Genomic DNA, 19287 nt, shown 5'->3' on the forward strand with positions numbered 1-19287 from the left:
TTTTCACTCTTTGAAACAGTACACTTAGGAAGACAGAGGTATAAGCAACATTAATGGTCACCCAGCCACAAACTTATCTTAGCAAAGACAAATGTGGAACAAGATTCACAGAACACGAGTGGTGCTGTAGGCAACAAACCTGAGGTCCAGGACTTGGCTCGCGACGACGCCTGGCTGGGTGGACTTTCCCTCAGGCAGGTCGTACAGAAAGAGCTTGCAGTCACAGACCACCGCATAGGCCCGCTGCCATCCCTTCTTCACCCCCGTGGGCTTTGGGACCTACAGATGAACAGTGACCATGTTCCCCTGGGCCAGGGAGGCTAGTCAGGACATGTCTGGGCAGCAGGTGGATGCTTCAAGGCACCCCAGGCTGGTAGTAAGGGCTGAATCTGAATAAGGGTGGAGTGGCCCTTGCCAAGGAAGCTCAAGGGACTGCGGAGGAGAATTCCACCATGACCTAGGTGATGCAGGAGCAGTGACGATGCAGCAAACAGCCAGGCTCACACCAAACACAGCACCCATGGGCTGCGTGGGAAAGGACTCGGAGCTTCGCCAACTCTGAGCTTTGGAACCATGCCTTTCACTGGCCGTGCTCAGCATACGAGGAAGGAAACGTGGGGAGAGCAGGGCTTCTGTGGGCCCTCAGCCTGCTCAAAGGCCTCCTTCCAGGGAGGGAGGTCTCCCAGGACCAGTGCTTGGGTCACTCATTCAGTGGAAGCACTGCTTCAGAAGGAGCTGTGTTTAGTTGTTACCACACTTCAAAGACATCGCGAGCTGACCAAAGAGAGTGAACCAGTCAGGGCGTGGACAGAAGCTGCAGACCCCCTTCCTACCTTGACACAACCCTTGTAGGCCGTTCCTATGCCTCTCTGTACATCCACGCCGAGAGGCCTCTTGGACTGCTCAGGTGGGATGGGGCACACCTGGGGAGCACTGTCTCTGCAGGACGCATGGCAGGCAAACGCACACACTGCAAGAGAAGAGTCTGGTTCTTGCACCATGCAACTCCAAGGAGGCAGCACGATGGCCCCTGGCACCCAACCCAAACAGGGAAGGTGACATGCAGGACCTGACCTCCACAAAGCCTCCAAGGGAAATGCACAGGGGACTAGCTGTGGGTGTTATATGATGGTTGACAGGCGATAGTTGCCTGCTGCAGCCTTCTGTGGATACAGCAAGTGCAGATGGCCAGGCCCTTACTAGTGCTTGTAAGAAGGAAGCCAGGGCCCAGAGTGTGTCAAAGTCACATGTGGACAATGTGGCCTCTGGACAATGGCCAGCACTCACCCTCACAGGCGTATCCCTGGCGGATCAGTCCAACCATCAGCGAGGTGCAGTGGCTGCACTGAGTGGGGCTGGAGAAGGACTTGATGCTGAACTGATGGGCTTTGGGCTGAAGAAGAACACCAAGAAGAAGGTCAGGCAGCCCAGGAGTCAAGACAAGGTGGGTCATTCTGCTTTTTTGTCTTGAAAAGGTGGCAGTGTGCCATTTTTCTCTAGATATGTATCCTTGATGGCTAATCAGAGGACCCAAGGAGCCGAACCAGTGGCCCACACGGCACAGCTGACCTTCTCTCTGGTGCTAGCATATCCCCCAGTGATTAGCACCAACTGGCTTTTGGGGGCCAGTTGAGGGACACATCTTGGTTGGGCTGTTGCTCAGGTGTCTTGGGTGTGTGATCAAGATGAATGTAACAGACATCTACAGCAGCCCTGTCCCCAGCAAAGGCCTAGAAAGACCCACTGTGCCAGCTGGGAGGACAGACACATTAGGACACAACCGACAGAAGGAGACGTGAGACTGGCTGGAAAGGCAAAGTGTGCCGGGCTGGGTCAGCATGTTTATGAAGCCTAGACAGCGACAAAAGTGTCACGCTACTTCTGAAGACAGATGTGGCGAGACCTTGTGGAGAAGTGGGGAGTGGTGAGTGCCAACCCCAGGTAGAGCACCCCAGGGAGAGGCTACAGGAGGGGGGCAAAACCAAGACACACAGCACCCTTATGGAGCTGCTTCTGGGTATCAGGTGCTCACAAGACAAAGGGCCTCTCTCCTTGGTCCACAATCCTGCAAGGACTGATGTCTCAGAGTCCAAGCTTCAATCACTCTCAAACAAGATCAAGCTTTTCATCTCTAGCTAGAACCTCAGACACTGGTCTACGTTAAACAGAACAGAAGCTCCACCTCAGGCACAAGGCTGGGCGCTCGCTAGGCTTGACCCAGGGTAACTTATCATCTGTACCGACGTTTACATTTGAGAGGAAGAGGACCACCCTGTAGAGCCCCTAGGCCAGCATGGGAAGTGGGTGGAGCCACACACACACTCAGGCACAGGGATACACTCAAGGTGGGGACATTCAGGTATAGTTCCATTTATGCTGGGGAGAAATTCTCACCCACAACTACATCTCTAAGTGTAGCCGGATAAATACAAATAATCTTGGAGAAGGAACTGGATATAAAAGAGGTTCCCATTGAGAGAGGAACAGGGCTGGGAGACTGAACTCTGGCAGTTTCTAGCTAACCTGCATTGTGTAGCTTCAGTATGACAGGACCAGTTGGCTCACTGTTCTAAACAATCACCACCAGAACACCAGGGCCTTACTTTGTGTATACAAACTTAACACACCCATTTTATTTACACAAACGCTGTTTTCTAAAAACAAGAGGGTGCCTGAGAAGAAATGCCCTACCTTTGGTCCAGCCAGGGCGAGGGCCTGTGTGGTGGGCAGCGACACAGCAGGTGGCCTCTGTGGGGGCCGAGTCATGTCCTGGGAGACAGGTGGAAAATGTGAGCACTGTCCTGTGCCAGCATTGTGCTCAGATGCCAGAACCTGTCAGGGGTTTATTTTTTTCTAGAACTTGTTAGTAATTAACATTCTGCATTTTTAATTCATTATGTTGTTGAGATACCTAGTGAAGCCTTGCTCATCCAGCTGATGGACTAGCAAGAGCTCAGAAGGTAAAAGTGGGCCAGGAGCCAGGGAGAGGGCTGCAGGCAGGGGCCAGGAGGGTTGGCCTTGCTATTAGGGTGGCTGTTGCTCATGATGGCATCAGCCGCATCACGTGAACATGGGGCGGAGCCAAGGGCTCCCAGATGTAGACAGGGCAACACGGCCTCACCTCTTGCTGCTCTGTGCCTGCGGCCACAGAAACTGATGGGGATACTTCTGTTTTTGGAGCCTGTGCTTCTTGCTCACTGGCTGAACTAGTCTATGGAAGGAAAGATAAAGAAAACATTCTTAATATAAAGCAAAACCTACTGGGGCCCAGAATCCAGTCCTTATTCCTGTATCCCGGGGCCTCCTGGCTTATTAGGAGTCCCCACTTCATTTATAGCAGTCCTGCCTTCCCTGAGGACTGCTGCCCTTGGCCTTTTGAGGCTGCAATGGTGACCACATGGGGAGGTGGAGTCTGGCAAGCCACCATTATTACCAAAGGTGAGAGCATCTGGCCTCCCCTCCATCCACTCCCCACCTCCACCTCCCATCCCCAGCCACTTAAGGGTAGGAAACCGGGAAATGTCAATCCTTTGAATTAGCTGTAAGCAATTTTCTGTGGAACTGACCAACTAGACAGATGGTTCTAAACCTCTTTTCAGGGATCAAGAAACAATAAACAGGCCAGGTACAGTGGTGCACGCCTGTAATCCCAGCGGCTTGGGAGGCAGAAGTAGGAGGACTGAAAGTTCAAAGCCAGCTTCAGCAACTTAGCAAGGTCCTAAACAACTCAGTGAGACTCTGTCTTCAATAGTGTGTCTCTGGGTTCAATCCCTAGTACTAAACAAACAGGCAAACAAACAAAAAAGAAGCAATCAACAGAGGCCCATGGGCCTGTGAGCAGGAGCATGACCTTCCCTGAAAGCAGTCTATCAATCCAGTACCACAAGAGTCCCAAGGCGGCCCACAGGCTTCTCTCCGAAGTCACTCAGAGCAGCCCTGTGGTGATGAGTATCCCTGGAACAGGCATCAATGCTGACACTGCCCACACCAATTGCATGCAAATGTGCAGCAGCACTGGCCCATGCCTGAGAGCACAGCCCACAGCTGTGTTAGGCCCACATCCCCTGTGCATTTCCAACAGCTGCAGTCAACTGGGCTGCTGAGCGTGAAGCCACACTCAGCTGGGAAGGCAGAGGTGGCACCGCAACTGTGTTGTAGCATTTAAATTTGTGAATGAATCCACAAGGGAAAGACCGGATCAATTAATTATCAGTATAAACAAACAAAAAAAAAGTGTAAGCAAACGACCCAAAAGTAAGGCACGTCACATGAGCCAGAGACCCATCTGATGAATGAGGAGCAGGGACACCCAGTAATCCAATTTCATCAGCTTGTAGAACTCCACTGGTCTCAGTGCTCAAGCAGTCAGATGGATGCAAGCGCAGGAAGGGAGCATGAGGAGGCGGCCTGCTCTGGGGACAGCCACAGGCACACACTTCCACAACTAGGGGTAAGGGGCAGAAGAGGGCATCCTGGTGCAATGGACAGGGGAACAAAACCATTGCTCCTCATCCAGCAAATGCTGGTGAGAAAATACCTCCAGAGAGCCCCGTGGCTGGAACCACAGCAATGTGCCCAACACAGGGAGGGCAGCAGCTCCCAAAGACTAGTCCCAGAGTGGGACCGCTCCCAGTCCAGCTGTCTCAGCCCAACTAAACCTTTTCCTTTAAGGTGAGCACTCTTCCTCTTACATCACAGAGGCATTAAGAGGGTGCTGGCTACAGGATGGGGCAACAGGAACGACCTGCCTCCTCTTGGACCGTGCTGTCCATGGCTGTGGCTTCTGATGGACGGCACTGGCTGGAAACCTGCCACTGAGATCTGTATTCTGTTCACTAACTTTATGAAAAAGCACTTCTTTCCTCACCACATCCTGTTACCGCTGGCCAGTGTCTTGGGTTCTGGAAACTTTGCCCCTTCCTCACCATGATGGGGTCTGCCACCATAGTGACTAGAAAGGGGCTCACACAGCATCAGGCCTGTCAAGACCCAGTGAGCAAGTAATAGCCAAATGTGTTCGCTTCTTAAAAACTGAGGAGAACTCCAGGGAAAAGACACAGATGCAATTTGATAAAAGCACAACATGCCGACAGGCCAAGGGGTCAGGAGTGTGCCATGGTGGTGACGCGCAGTCCCAGGAGGCTGCTGCTCAGGACAGGAGCCACTCCAGCAGACACCTCAGCCTAGTGATGAAATGGGCAGAGTAAGTGGGAGGCGCAACACCCCCTGTGCAGGATTCTGCCAAGATGTCCAGCCCACGTCATTCCAGAGTGCAGGACATCACAGGGGTGGGGGTGGGGGGTGAGACAGGGACTCTGTCCAAGGTTGACAGACATAGGAGAGCTACGTCGCAGGGTGACCCATGACCTCTGGTGGATTCTGAACTGGGAGGGAAACCAACTGTCAAGGATGCTGCTGGGACCACAGGGGAATTTGCCATGCAGTTTCACACTGGGCAAAATGTTTCCGAATGATGACACTGATAACACGGAATGCTGTCGACATCCGGAAATGCTGAAGTATTTTAGGGGCCACTTTCACACAGTTCAGGGGGAGAAAGTCTGTGTGTAATGGCAAAGGGAGGGAGGGGAGAACCCAGCAGAATGCCTTTGGGGTTGGCACACACTCATGGTACCATTTTTTCCATTTTCTTGGAGGATCAAAGTAGTGAAATATGGGCTGAAGCTGTGGCTCAGTGGTAGAGCTCTTGCCTTGCTTGTGTGAGGCACTAGGTTCAAGTCTCAGCACCGCATATACATAAATGAATAAAATAAAAGTCCATCAACAACTATATATATAAACACACACAATACACATAAAATACACATAAAAGTGTAAATAAAAAGTTGGAAAGTCACTACCTACAGGCACCTTCTCTCGGGTCCTTCAATGAGAGCTGCTTTCATTATTCCAGCATTTTGGTTTGTTTCAAGTGGCTGCTAGAAAGGGTCCACCTTAGTGCTTCAGAAACAGAGTGAACAACCTTCCTGCCTTTCTGGAGTGCCACCAGGAACTTGGCACAAGAGGGTGGAGGACAGACTCATTCTGTGCTCTGCAGCTGCTTCCCAAGTAGAAGAGTGGTTACGTGACTTGACTTCTGCTGGAGCTGGCCCCATGGCAGGCTGGCTCACTGGTCACCAGCCAAGCTGCTAGGTGCCAATTCGTTCTTGTTTTCCTCTGGTACCGTAGATTGAACCCTGGGGCACTTGACCCCTGAGACACATCCCCAGCCCGTTTTTTGTATTTTATTTAGAGACAGGGTCTCACTGAGCTACTTAGGGCCTCACTAAGCTGCTGAGGCTGCGTTTGAATTCACAGTCCTCCTGCCTCAGCCTCCCAAGCCACTGGGATCACAGACATGTGCCTCCATGACCAGTGCCAATTTGTTCTTATGAGTACAGCCACATGGAAGTCACACAAATGATAACACAACTGATTATTATATTCTGCAGTATGAGAATTTATCTTTCAAAAAGTTACCCAAAAGACTACGCAGTCAGAGGCTAGTGCAGATGTCTGCCCTGAAAGCGTGAGCACTTCCTCATCAGCTTGCACTAGGTGTGAGGTGGGAAAGCTCTCTAGGGAGTAGGTCTACTACTGTAAGTGCCTCTAACCTACAGTGACATCATATCTTAATTTACTGGTATGCTCATGGCCCCACCAGTAGTCAAATCATAGTCCATTATTTCTGATTTGCCATAAATTCATTTAAATTCACTTAAAAAAAGTACTTGTGGGGAGCCACAATGAATGACCACACCCTTTCAGCCCTAATGCCTCAGATTCTGACCGTCCACTGAGTTCACTGTGGCTTGGGCGGGGTCTAGCTCGGATAGCAAGGAGTCTTCCTTGTGGGATGTGCCCCTAGGGTTGAATTACACCCACATGTCCCTTGTAGTCCTGCACCTTCTGCCCTTTTTTGGATAGAACTTTTTAAGAACAAGAGTCCCCCCAATAAAAGCTGACTTCCGAACGTGCTCTCTCTCGTCAGCCTCTCATGACTTTCTCTTGCTCTCCCTTTTGGGGAGCCTGAGGCTGAGAGCAGGGAAGCTTTCCTGAAGCTCGTATAAAGGTAAATTGTGTCTGTGTTTTATTTGGTGTCCCTGCAAATTCACACAAGCAATCTTAAATTCAGCTGCCTGCGCTGGTCAGGGGCAGCAATTACTCACTCTAAATGTCAGGTCATGTGCAAGAGGTGCAGTGTTGAAATACTCGAAAATGGAATCCTGAAAATCTGGAAGCTTGAGCCCTGTAAGAAAGAAAGAAGAGTCCAGGTAAAAAATTTGAAAGACTGATTATACTGTTAAATAAAAACATTCAACACTGACCAGAAGTCAGTTCTCCCTAAATTAACTGATAACTGTGATGTAATAGTAAAAGCACCAGAGGGCTTTCCTCCGAGTAAGCAACAGGATCAGCACCTTTGTGAGGACACTCTCAGAAGAGCCACCAGATCCCATGCCACACTGCAACTCAGACTGGAATTAAGTGGTTCTTGCCACTGAGGGAGGACAAGGCAGAGAATCGGAAAAACACCCGGTGCCCACAGTGCGTCATGTGTGATCAAAGCCATGGGTGTCATCAGGAGGGAAAAGGGCTTAAGAAGAGAGAGAAAACTGCTTCAGTGTGAACTCAAATGAGCCAGTCAGATGAATTTAAGAGTGAGACCTGGCGGGTGCGGTGGCCACACTTGCAATCCCAGTAATTTGGGAGCCGAGGTGGGAGGATCTGAGTTGGAAGCCAGCCTTGGCAGCTTAGTTTTAGGAAGTGTGTGGATCCCTTGAATAGTCCTAACCATGACTCAAAAAGTAACAAGAATGATAACTTAAAACATAAAAAATAAGAAAAGACTTTTCTTGGCAAAAAAAAATCTATAAGCAAAGTCACAGTAGGAAAAATACCTGCAAGTCACAACATAAATAAAAAAATTTCATCCCAAGGCATGAAAAGTTTCTGCAGCTTAAATATAACAACCTGAATTTTAAAAATGGCCAGGAGAATGCAAATCAGACCTTCAAAAAGCTTGCTCTCATATATTCAGGGTGGCAAAAATCCCCAAGTATAAAGTCGACTTTGAGCTTGGCTGTGGGACAGAGACCCCTCATGATTTGTCAACAGCTAGCACAGTGTATGCACATTTTCCCTTTGATCTCTTAGCCCCATTTCTAGAAATGTATCCTTAAAACATACTGACAAAAATATGCAATGTTCAGGGGGCTGTGGAAGTGCACAACTGTAATCCCAGCCAGGAGGCCAAGGCAGGAGGATCAAAAGTTCAAGGCCAGCTTGGGCAATTTAGCCAGACCCTGTGTCAAAGTAAAAAAGGACTAAGGATGTAGCTCAGATGTAAAGTACTTGTGGTTCAATCCCCAGTAACAAAAAAAGAAGAAGAAAGAAAAATAGAAAAAGGTGTGTGTATATATATATATATATATATATACATATACACGTATGTACACATATAACATATGTACATGCATATAACACACACACAAGGTTCTGTGCATGCAGCTCTCACTGAAGCACTATTTATGATAGCAAAAGCTAGGAAATGGCCCAGTGCCCATCAGCATGGGCTGCTACAGCTCACAGCGGGTAGTCCTAAAAGGGCTTAGGACAGTCTCAGTGTCTGTGGCCTAGCAGCTGCCCAGCACAGAAAAGTGAGAAGCATGCTGTCTCTCAGGTGGCCAGTGGGTACTAATACCTGACTATGCACATTGGTATTTGCCACATGCTTGTTGTTTAATTAAACAGAAGGGGGGAGATGTTGAGAGCCACAGTTTAGTCAGAATGACGCCTGGCATTTTTACCAGAGGGAATGGTTGAAAGGTGACCCTGCTCTGGGATTAGGGCGGCTCCAGGATTAGGGCGGATCCTCTGGGAATAGGGCCGATCCTGCTGCCTTGGGTGCCCGTTACTTTGGAGTTCCCATTGAGTTCTTGGGGGGTGTTTCCAGGAGAATTGGCGCGTGGAGCCCGGTGGAGGCAGTGTGTTTCCGGGAAGTGTGTGTAGAGTGCCGGTGAGAGTTGGGGAATAAAGAGTTGCTGTTTGAACCTACAAGGCTTTGTGGTGGCTCAGTTATTTGTGCCTAGCCAGACTGCGGCAGTTTTCAAGAAGAGGCAAAGGAAGAATAAACCAAATTTGGTCCCCTCTGGTGAAGATGTTTTTAATAGTTCATTTCAAAAATTTGACTTCAGAATGATTTAAGTTCTTTGTATAACTAAAAATCATTTAAAAAGAAAGCAAAGGAAAACAATACCATTCCTAAGAAAAGGCTGATATCTAAATAGTTCAACAAAACTTTTGTGATTTTAATTTACCAGTATCTGCTCTAAATTTTTCTTCCATCTTTTTCTTCAGAATTTCCATTTCTTCTAATAATTCTCTGTTTTTGGCTTCAGAATCCTTTAGTTTACTAAAATAAAACACAAATGGCTTTAAGTGCACTGGAAAGAGGCTATCCTATCCATGCTAGTTCACGGTGTGTCTCGGGGAGAGAGAGTGCCCACCACACTCTGGGTCTTTCTACTTAGTACATTAGAGAAGGTACAAATAATTCAAAATTGTTAACATCCAAACATGAACTTTTAAAGTGAGGGCTCAGGAAGCCCTAGGTGATTTTATGACACCCAAATCTGTTTCCAGATGAGCCATCCATCCCCTGAGGACATAGAACCTAGACCCATTGGCTGCCAGACCTGCAGAGGCCTTTCCCATGATCAGCTAGATGGTGGATTGCAGGGGAGTGGGGGATATGCTCGGGCCCTGGGAGTTCGCGCTTTCATGGAGGAAACAGAGGAAGGTTGCCACAACGCAGCATCTGGCTAGGAGGCAAGCAGGTCAGAGCGGGGCTCTACACTTGTTAGTGGGAGACACTGGCAGACACTTCACCCAGTGCACCTGTGTCTCAGGGCATGCAAGGGTCACGTGATTTAATAGGCAAAGTTATCAAACCAGCTCCTGGAATAGAAGAAGTACATTTACTTGGCAACCATGGCCACCTTTCTTCAGCCCCAGGCAGACAGGATTTGGGGCCTGGAATCCTGCCAGCAACTCACACCTCCTTGTGGCAGAGCTGGCCCTGGCCGTCCACCCTAGCATTCATGGTGCTACAGCTTAAGGCATCCCACATGGTGAAACAGCTCTCCTGCCATGGGCTCTCGGCAAGCACATGCACACCTGCCGTGTGAGTGGCAGACTACTTCCAAGTGGGGAGAGCCATCTTCAACCTGTTAGCACAGCAGCTTTAGCTTGAAAAGCTGACAAAATAAACAGAGCCTAGTGCCCCTTAGACACGTGGCCATGAGTCTTGTCACCAGTACGGGGAGACAGGGACCCCTTACTGATGCTGCCCTCTATTCCTTGAGAACACTTGAGTATACCTGCTGCAGCGTGGGTACATCTGCACATTCACCCAACAGGTTCTTACTGAGCACCCACTAAGTGCCAGAGACCTTTAGACTCCTTGAAACTCTCCCAAATTGGCCTGGTAGACAGCCCTCATGTGCTCCCGAACAATGGCAAGCTCTAGGGCTCCTGCCCCCGAGATGGGGAGAACAAGGGCCTGCATGGCTCAGGAGTCACACAGGACCCCTGCTCCTGCTGAGAGGAGCACCATGCACAAAGTACCTTTCAAAGGAGAGATTGGTGTCTTTGACCTTCCTCAGTTCTTCCTGGATGAGCTGCTTGGCACGGATCTCTGCCTCAAGGGCAGACTGCAGTTCTAGCCGTGCAGACATGTCCAGTTTCTGGCTACGGCGAACTTTCCAAAGTGGGTCCTTTGACATTGGTGAAGAGATTAAAAACACATCTTAAGCTACTTATTTGGTAAACAAAATGAATGCAAACAAGTAATTCAACTTTTTCTAAACTTTACTAGTATATTTAAATTTAATCCTCAGATGTTATCAAGGTCCATCAGACCCACTTTTAGTTTTGATGTTTTCTAACTTTAATTCATTTCTTAGAAGTCTGTCTCCTAAAAACCAGGACTTAGATGATTTTTAGAAGGAGGACAAAAACTGATTCTGTGGTGCAACCTGTGGGTCCAGGCAACACCTGCACAAACCCAGGTGCCCAGCAGGGTCTTGGTACCTTTCCCTGCAGCTGGGACCTTCTCTACCCCGTTACTCGGGACCATGTGGTTACCACTCCTGCCTACAACAAAGGTTCAATGGTGAGGGAAGGAGGACAGTGGCCTGGAAGCACCAAGCAAAGGGGAGCCAGCCATCTGGGTACCGTCACTCTTCCGTGTTCTTACTGAGCTGCCCAACGTACTGCTGCCTTCAAGAGCCACAAAAGACACGCTGTCTTGGTGACTTAAGTTTTTATCGGAAACAGATGAAAAGTTTTCGTTTTCCACTCAAAGCAGTAATGACAAGAAAAGTACCAGCCAGAAGTGGGTGAGGAGGGACAGATGGCAGCACTCTAGCTAGATACCAATGATGAGTGTGAGAAAGATCATTCATAAAGTAACTACACAGACATATTTTTCAAACGGAACTCAGATGGCTATGAGAAGCACCTGCCCCAGGGACAGGTCAGGCTGCATTGTACCCCCAGTCAGCCCAAAGCCAACTGCACTGCAGGGCTCAAAACACCGAGTGAGTGGACAGAGGATTGAGTCAGTGACAAAGCTGCTGCCACAGAGCCTCAATCATCACTTGCTACATGAAGGAAGGAAGCTGACGACACCAAGCAGGCTAGTGTATGCTGGTCACACAAGTCTCTGCATTGGAATTACCCGACAGCACTTCTGCACCACAGTCCTACTTACAATAAAGCAATCTATGAGTTCTTCAGCAATAAGAATGCAGATTTTAGAAAAAATCCTACCAGTGTTCTTGATCCCAGACTAGAACTCCTCAAAGTCTCGAGCTCTTCAGTCATCTTAGAGGCCAGGGCTTGAAGATAACCCCGGGCATCTTTCTCGTCACTAACCCTGGAGGGACAAGCAGATGTGGCATCTTGGAAGGCAAGACTACTGGTGCGAGGAGCTGAACAAGACAAGCATTTCCCACCTTCCTGAGACATGGTCTCACACCAGCCAGAGCACCAAAGACCCAGGGCCAGCTAGTGCCCTCTGTGAGCAGAGGCCCATGCCACACCCTCTCTCAGGTTCTGCCCAGTCAGTGTGTGGGCTGCCATGAAAGCTCATGCCTGTTTTATCCAGAATGAGAGGGTATGCACAGCCTGACCCAAGCCCTACAGAAGGCTGGTGTTTCCCACCCTTAGTCCAACTGAGAAGATCACTGGGCAGAACTGCTGGCCTAGCCCTAGACCGGCAACACAGCGAGGCCTGAACTTTGACCCTGGGGAACAGTGCAGTTCAAGATAGAAGCAGACAGGCAGGTCGGCTCGGGGGTCTCACAGGTGTTCTGCGGGCTGCATGTCTCCGTGTCTGGCACGTACCACTGAATGATCTCTGCGATCTGAGCTTCCCAGTGTGCCACTGACTCCTTCTTGGCTGCCAGATCCTGCAGCTCATCCTCCAGCTGTCTGTTCTGGGCTGTGAGCTTATCCACAAAGGCACAGAGCTGCAATCAAACAACCCACCCCATCACTTGTTAAGGTGCACCTGTTACTATGGCAGCATGACTAAGACTAGAGGTCCTTCTGGAGGTTTTGAACACTTTCTTTCTTTAGGAGATTTTTCCAAAGTAAGTTCAGGATAGAGACTTTCTGACAGTTTTTAATTTGTTTCTATTAAAATCTGGCCCTAAAAGTGACTGAGCTAGAGATCTGAGGTAACTACCTTTAACGAGCAAAAGCAGCCCATTTAAAAGACCAAACTTATAAATTAAAAAAAAAAAAAAAAAAAAAAATAATATATATATATTTTAGTTATAGTTGGACACAATACCTTTATTTTATTTATTTATTTTTATGTGGTGCTGAGGATCGAACCCAGAGCCTCACACGTAGTAGGCAGGTGTTCTACCATTGAGCCACAACCCCATCCCCCACAAACCTATTACTTCATTTAAAAATCAAAGTATCTGAGAGAGACACTACGCTTCCAGAAGACCCCGGCATGGCCCAACAGACTGACAGGCGGTACCACTAGTTACCCTTTCGTTCTCAGCAGTCAGCTTCTTGTTCTCCTCCGACAGTATCGCCCGTTCTCGCTCGTACTTGTCTTTCACAGTGCCTATCGCCTCCTCCATCTCACTGTGCCTGAAGAGGCAGAGAAGCGGTTTCAGACGTTCCCAGCTTCACTCATGTTCACACCCCTTTTCTGGGTTGAGGCGCTGACAAAACTTACCGTTCTCGTTTTGATTTTTCCAATTTGTCTTTCAACATTAAAATTTCTTTCTGCAGTGCCAGCTGGTGACTTTCGGAGTCATGCACCTCCTTCTTCACAGTCTTCACTTCCAGCACGTGGGAGGCCTCCCGGCGGACCAGCTCCTCCTCATAAAACAAGACCTTCTTCTCCAGCTCTGATTTGATTTTGGAAATCTCTTGCTGGTGTTCCAAAGTGGCCCCTGACCCTCGGCCTCCTTGCTTTACCTGTAGATGGAGGTTAAATAAACTGACAAATGCAGGTCCTCCCTTGAGGATGGTGCAGTCCTTCAACCCCACCATGGACGGCACTTGCAAACAGCCCCCTGCCCCATCCCCTGGGGCAGCTGGCATGCCGGGCATGGTCTTGGGTTCTTCTTATGAGCATGGGTAGCCTAGGGGCAGTCTGCCTTGCAGAGGCACCTGCCCAGCTCTGCCTGAGCTCTGCAACTCCATCCTACGCTGTTGTGATCTCATGTGGCTCACGCACCCTTCTGGTGACTGGGTGATGCTGAGGTTTCCACTGTCAGCAAGGGGGTGCTGACAACAGACCAGCACAAGATGACAGCACAAAGTAATGTGACAAAGAATGGGGCACAGCAGGAACGACAAGGGAGGACACCTTTGAACTGGTGACAGAGGAGGATAGCTAATGGGCTCTGGAGGAAGGTGGGAGTACGGGAATGGAGCAGGGCCTGCTGGGCACATGAGGGCAGGCCGGGCTGAGGGAGTCCTGCAGGGAACTGCTGGCAATAGCCTGCAAGGAGTGAGGTGTTCTGAGTGAGCTCACTGTGGCTGCTATGTGCCACCCCCTACGGAGGGCTGACAAAGGCACAGCAAGTTGGTCACAGTGCACACAGCACACAGCGCATTAAGGGCTTTTGCAGAACCATACTTGGCTAATTAGAAAATGAGCATGTGAAGCTCTCAGGTGTCAATTCACCACAACTTAATACATGCCACCTACAACTTGTCCAAAAGGAAGAAAAGAGACACAACGGGTGTTTACAAGTGAAAGTGACCCTAAGGCGCAGCCTTGCCCTCGTTCCCACCCACGTCCTGCCCTGTGTGACAGTGTCCCCAGGCGCCTGGGTGAGGAGCTCTCTTGGCTGAGTGCTACCTTGAGGGCCTCGAGCTCGCTCTCCATCTGCTTGCAGAAACTCTCACTGTGCTCACGAAGCTTGCGCTCCTTGGAGGCCTCGGCTAGGGCGTCTTCCAGCTGCACTTCCAGCTATGAGAAAGCAAGGTCCGCTTTTCATGAACACAGAACAAGCCCTGCTGCTGTGGTAAGCTCTCACCTGAGGACTCAGGACAGATTTGACAGGACCTGTACCCATCTCCCCACCACCAAATCCACCCCAAGTCAGGTTGAGAAGCACCTCCAGGGCTTCACTGCAATGCTAGCTGTAAGCCACTGGTAAGAAGCAAGTTTAAATGTAGTCTAGATGGCAAACTTGAGATTGAGTTTTAGGAAAGATTATTTCTGATATGTGGAGAACAATGATCCAATTTTGTGTGTGTGCGTGTATGCACACGCTAGGGATTGAACCCAGGGATAATTACCCACCAAGCCACATTTCCAGCCATTTTTTTTTTTTTTGACGTTTTATTGAGAGACAGGTCTTGCTGAGTTGCTTAGGGCCTTACTAAGTTGCTGAAGCTGGCTTGGAACTCATGATCCTCCTGCTTCAGCCTCCTGAGCTGCTGGGATTATAGGCGTGTGCCACCACACCTGGCTTAATTTTTAACTGAAAGTTTCAAACATCCTCGAAGGAGAGTAGTGAGAACCAGTTCTGACACTGGTGCCTTATAAAGGCCAATTTGGTTCATCTTATAAGTCTAGCCTGTGTGCCTTAGGTTATTTTAGAGCAAAGCCCAGACACCCATAGTGTCATTTCACCCATAATTCTTCACCCCTCCTGCCCCCCAAACTGGTGATTGAACCCAGGAGCAATGGACCACTGAACTACACCCCTACCACTTTCAATTTTTGAGACAGGGTCTAAGTTGCCCAGTCTGGCCTTGAACTTGGGATCCTCCTGCCTCAGCCTCCCAAGTCACTGAAATTACAGATACTCACCACCATGACTGGCTCACCCATAATTCTTAAATAGGGGTTTCACAAACCTGACTTATAGCTGATTATAACTACAAATATATTTGATTGGAAAATAAACTAAGAAGAAAAAAAAGTAGATATTTTGAGGCTAAATGGCAGAATTTGAACTCTAAAGGAATAAGAGCATGTACTTTCAGGCTTTCCAATTTCACAGGTTCCTCAAGCAGACTTCAGCAGAATTCAAAACCATAAGCATTGTTTCAAACATGCTACCTGTCAGGAGCAGAACACTCAGAAGGTTCAAAGTTGGGGGTGAGACCCTTGGGGGTCCCAGGGCTCTTCCTTTTCTAAGCGCCTGTCCCTTGAAATAGGTGTGAGAACCCAGGTGTTTACTAATATGCCAGATGCTAAAAAGGCATACAAAAAAGACACTTTTCATTAAAATGTTATTTATATTAACAAGTAAAATAGGCTTATTGTTACAATGAAAAAAATCATTTCAATTTCTAACATACGCATAAGAAGGGCTGAAGCCTACTTTAATTTTTAAGGGGTGTAGAGGACCTTGCACTGTGGACCTTAGGCAACTGACTGGAGGAAGCGAGACTGATTTGTTTCCCATCTTCAATGGGCCTCAGGCACAGAGTCACTGAAGTCATGCCAAGCCAAACCACAACATGAATATTATTTTACTTCGATATGGAATTTTTAAAAATTAGCACTACAGGAATTTCTTGTAATAATTTCACAAACGTGGGCTGGGGTTGTAGCTCAGTAGTAGAGTGTTTGGCCTACATGTATGAGACCCTGGATTTCACCCCTAACACCTCAAAAAGAAAATAATAATTTTACAAGCAAATGTTGAGAGATAAGAACCACAAAACAGCTGGGTGTGGTAGCACATGCCTGCAGTCCCAGTGACTCAGGAGGCCGAGGCAGGAGGATTACAAATTTGAGGTCAGCCTGTGAAACTTAGCAGACCCTGTCTCAAAATAAAAAGGGTATAGTTCAGTGGTAGAGCACCCTCTAGGTCCAATTCCCAGCACCACAAAACACACACACACAAAAACTTTGAAAATAAATACTTGGCAGATCAACTTCACACAAATCTTAAGACCCATTTTAGTGTGATTTATGCAATATGGCCCAGGCTTTCAAAGATGTTTTAAGATCAATCTAAAATCCAATCAATCAATACTGTCTCTTGAAATCTAAGATAAGAAATTACCTCTTTCCTGAACTTCTCAGATTTGCGGATCTCCTGCCTCAGGGAGTCGATCTTCTGCATGGCCCCATCCATCTCCTCCTCTTTGTCCCGGAGCTGCCGGGACACCTTCTGTTTCTGGGAGCGGAGCTCTGCCATGCGCTCATTGAGGTCCGAGAACTCCTGCAGGGCCCGCTTTCGCTGCTGATGGGCATCTTTGAGTTCTTTGGTCTGGGATTTCAATCTTTCTGAAGCTTCAATCAATTGCTGATCAGAAAGAATGACAGATGTTTTATGTCAGCTTAGTAAAGATTCGGAAGGCTGAAATTCAGTTTCCACTGTGTTAAAGAGAGTGACTGCAGATGCTGGTCATAGATCCAAGAACCCACCTTCTTGGAAAAAGCCTTTCTTCCTCACATGCAGCCTTGAAGTCCCCTGGCTTGGGGGCTGAGCACCAATTCCAGACCAGGAAAGACCCTGCACTGCATGGAGCAGCCTGCTGGGGGCACCTGGCCCCATTAACCCACCTCTCTGACTCATCTACAGTCACACAGAAGGATGCAGCAGGACCTGTGCACGTGATCTAGCACTGAGTTGCAAGCAGACCAACAGAACAACACCCGGCACAGGACAGCCCACACACCAGGGACCCCAGGAGGTCTTCAACTGTCTCGGGGAGGCTCACCCTTAGGAAAGTGCAAAACCATCAAGACCTCTCACACAGAAGCACACCATGCTACCTTGTGAAAGTCTTCCTTCTCCTGCCGCGCCAGTCGGTACTGCTTTTCTAGGCCCTTTAGCCGGTGTGTGGAGTCCTCGTGCTCCTGGCGAAGTGTCACTGTGTCCTCCAGCTGCCGTTCTAGCCTATTTGAATCTGAGCAGAAGAGAAATAAATTGTGTGTCTTTGTATGAAATGATTTGTCAGCTGCCTTATTAACAACTCAAAGCATCTCTCTCATTCAGACTTCTTTTCCTTTTACGTGTATCATAAGTGTTCTGAGCTGTAGGGAACAGGCTCACTACATTTCATTCTAACCACTCTCTCCAGGGACTGTAAGCCTTGGATCCATACGCCCACCTGTCCCTAAAAACCGTGTAACTCAGCACAGCACCTTATTTTTTCAGGGAGCATAAAGGTTTCAGTGACTAATTAACTCAACCCAAGCCTTTTTCTGGATCAGGATGGTAGGGTTGACAGGAGATTGAGATGACCTGGAGTTGTAAGTGGCCAACAGAGCCTGCCCACATGGAGTTAAGAGTCACAGTTTAAAAGTCATCTGAATCTGGGTGCAGTGGTTCACACCTGTATTCCCAGCAGCTCGGGAAGGGAGGGGTGTGCTGAGGCAGGAGGATCGCAAGTTCAAAGCCAGCCTCAGCAACAGTGAGGTGCTAAGCAACTCAGTGAGACCCTGTCTCTAAATAAAATTCAAGGCAGGGCCACCAATGCGAGAGGCCACATAATTGTCAGAGCTACACAGAGGAAAAGAAAGAGTTTATGGAGAAAACACATGCCACTACACTATTATCAGAACTACTACTCTATTATCAGAACCAAACAAGGTGGAAAATAATTTTAAAACTGACAATTTTAATACTGACAGAATGCTAGAACTCTAAATAGAGAACTTTCTTCCTGCCTTTCCACCTTATTTAAAGGATTCAGAAATTTTCCTTTTAAAAGATTAATGACAGGGCTGGGTATGGCTCTGTGGTAGAGCACTTGACTACATGAGTGAGTCCTGGGTTCTGTCACCAGCTCCACTAAAGAAACAGATCCAAACAGAAGAGAGATTAACACTTAAGAACAGAGGCTGAGCAGCTGCTTCTGGGAATATTTACCTGCCATTTTGTTCCTCAGATGCTCAATCTCTTCATTTAGCCTTTTGATTTCCTTGTCTCGGTTGGAGTTGCCCAGGGCCCGTGTGGCAGCATGAAGGGACTGCACGGTCTGTGTGGACTCTGAGGGAGACACGGTGTCAGTGCAACAGGCTACGGGAGACAGCGCTGCAGCCCAAAGGCCCGCCCTGCCACTCACCCTGCAGCTTCCGGCTCAGCTCCAGCTTTTCCTGTTCCAGTCTTCGTATCCTCCTCTCATAAGCTTCAACTTGCAAGCTGTTCTCCAAGTCCCGCTGCACGTCTTCATCTTTGGTTAATGTGTTAGATTGCATCACGCTCTTCAGAGAGCCACGGTCAGAAAAGCAGCTGTGAAATTGAGCACAGGCCTTCTCATCTACTGAGAGCTGCAGTGCCTACACTGGCACTTAAACACTTTCTAGGGTGAAAGTCTTTTAGAAGTGGCACACAAAATACCTGTGAAAAGACTTTTATTGTGTATGGAGCCAAAGTTAGGCAAGAGCCCTCTTTCCTGCAGAGGACTGGGTGGTGGGAGGGAACCTGAGAAGCCTCTGCACACCCACCTCACTCTCACCCAGAGCACCAACACAGCATTCTGCCTAAGGAACAGGACTAGAGGTGGCAGGGCTCCCTGGTTTCTGACAGGTTGCCACAACTGAGCCGTCTGGGATAGCTATCCAACCCTTCAGGGTTCACATTCTTGACCTGGCAAACTAAATGGCCCTTGCAGAGCTCTGGCTGGCATGGCTGAGCCACTCACTGAGGATCAGCCAACTGGTGGACACACTGGATATTCATGCAAGCACCATCCACTGCCCAGATGGAGGCTGTAGATGGTTCTCTCACCCAGCCCAATTCTTGGACTGGTGTACACGTTATTTAGTTCTAA

General features: G+C 48.6%; 1 protein-coding gene across 1 annotated transcript in view; it reads right to left on the reverse strand.

Moving 5' to 3' along the window:
• Cdc42bpb (CDC42 binding protein kinase beta) overlaps nucleotides 1–19287 on the reverse strand; it is a 99591-nt gene that overhangs the window by 14734 nt on the left and 65570 nt on the right. The window contains exons 10-26 of the mRNA XM_046453234.2: nucleotides 18580–18746; nucleotides 18384–18503; nucleotides 17285–17418; nucleotides 16569–16811; nucleotides 14402–14512; nucleotides 13265–13509; nucleotides 13071–13176; nucleotides 12412–12536; nucleotides 11836–11941; nucleotides 10630–10778; nucleotides 9321–9415; nucleotides 7170–7249; nucleotides 3122–3211; nucleotides 2692–2769; nucleotides 1288–1393; nucleotides 834–970; nucleotides 140–279 (exon numbers count right to left, since the gene is read on the reverse strand). Coding sequence (XP_046309190.1) covers nucleotides 140–279; nucleotides 834–970; nucleotides 1288–1393; nucleotides 2692–2769; nucleotides 3122–3211; nucleotides 7170–7249; nucleotides 9321–9415; nucleotides 10630–10778; nucleotides 11836–11941; nucleotides 12412–12536; nucleotides 13071–13176; nucleotides 13265–13509; nucleotides 14402–14512; nucleotides 16569–16811; nucleotides 17285–17418; nucleotides 18384–18503; nucleotides 18580–18746 — 2232 coding nt within the window. The remainder of the gene's footprint in view (nucleotides 1–139; nucleotides 280–833; nucleotides 971–1287; nucleotides 1394–2691; nucleotides 2770–3121; nucleotides 3212–7169; nucleotides 7250–9320; nucleotides 9416–10629; nucleotides 10779–11835; nucleotides 11942–12411; nucleotides 12537–13070; nucleotides 13177–13264; nucleotides 13510–14401; nucleotides 14513–16568; nucleotides 16812–17284; nucleotides 17419–18383; nucleotides 18504–18579; nucleotides 18747–19287) is intronic.

The sequence above is a fragment of the Marmota monax genome, unplaced genomic scaffold (genome assembly GCF_021218885.2).
Source record: "Marmota monax isolate L192 unplaced genomic scaffold, Marmota_monax_Labrador192_F-V1.1 WCK01_AAM20220418_F8-fsc00190, whole genome shotgun sequence".
In the NCBI taxonomy this organism is placed as follows: domain Eukaryota; kingdom Metazoa; phylum Chordata; class Mammalia; order Rodentia; family Sciuridae; genus Marmota; species Marmota monax.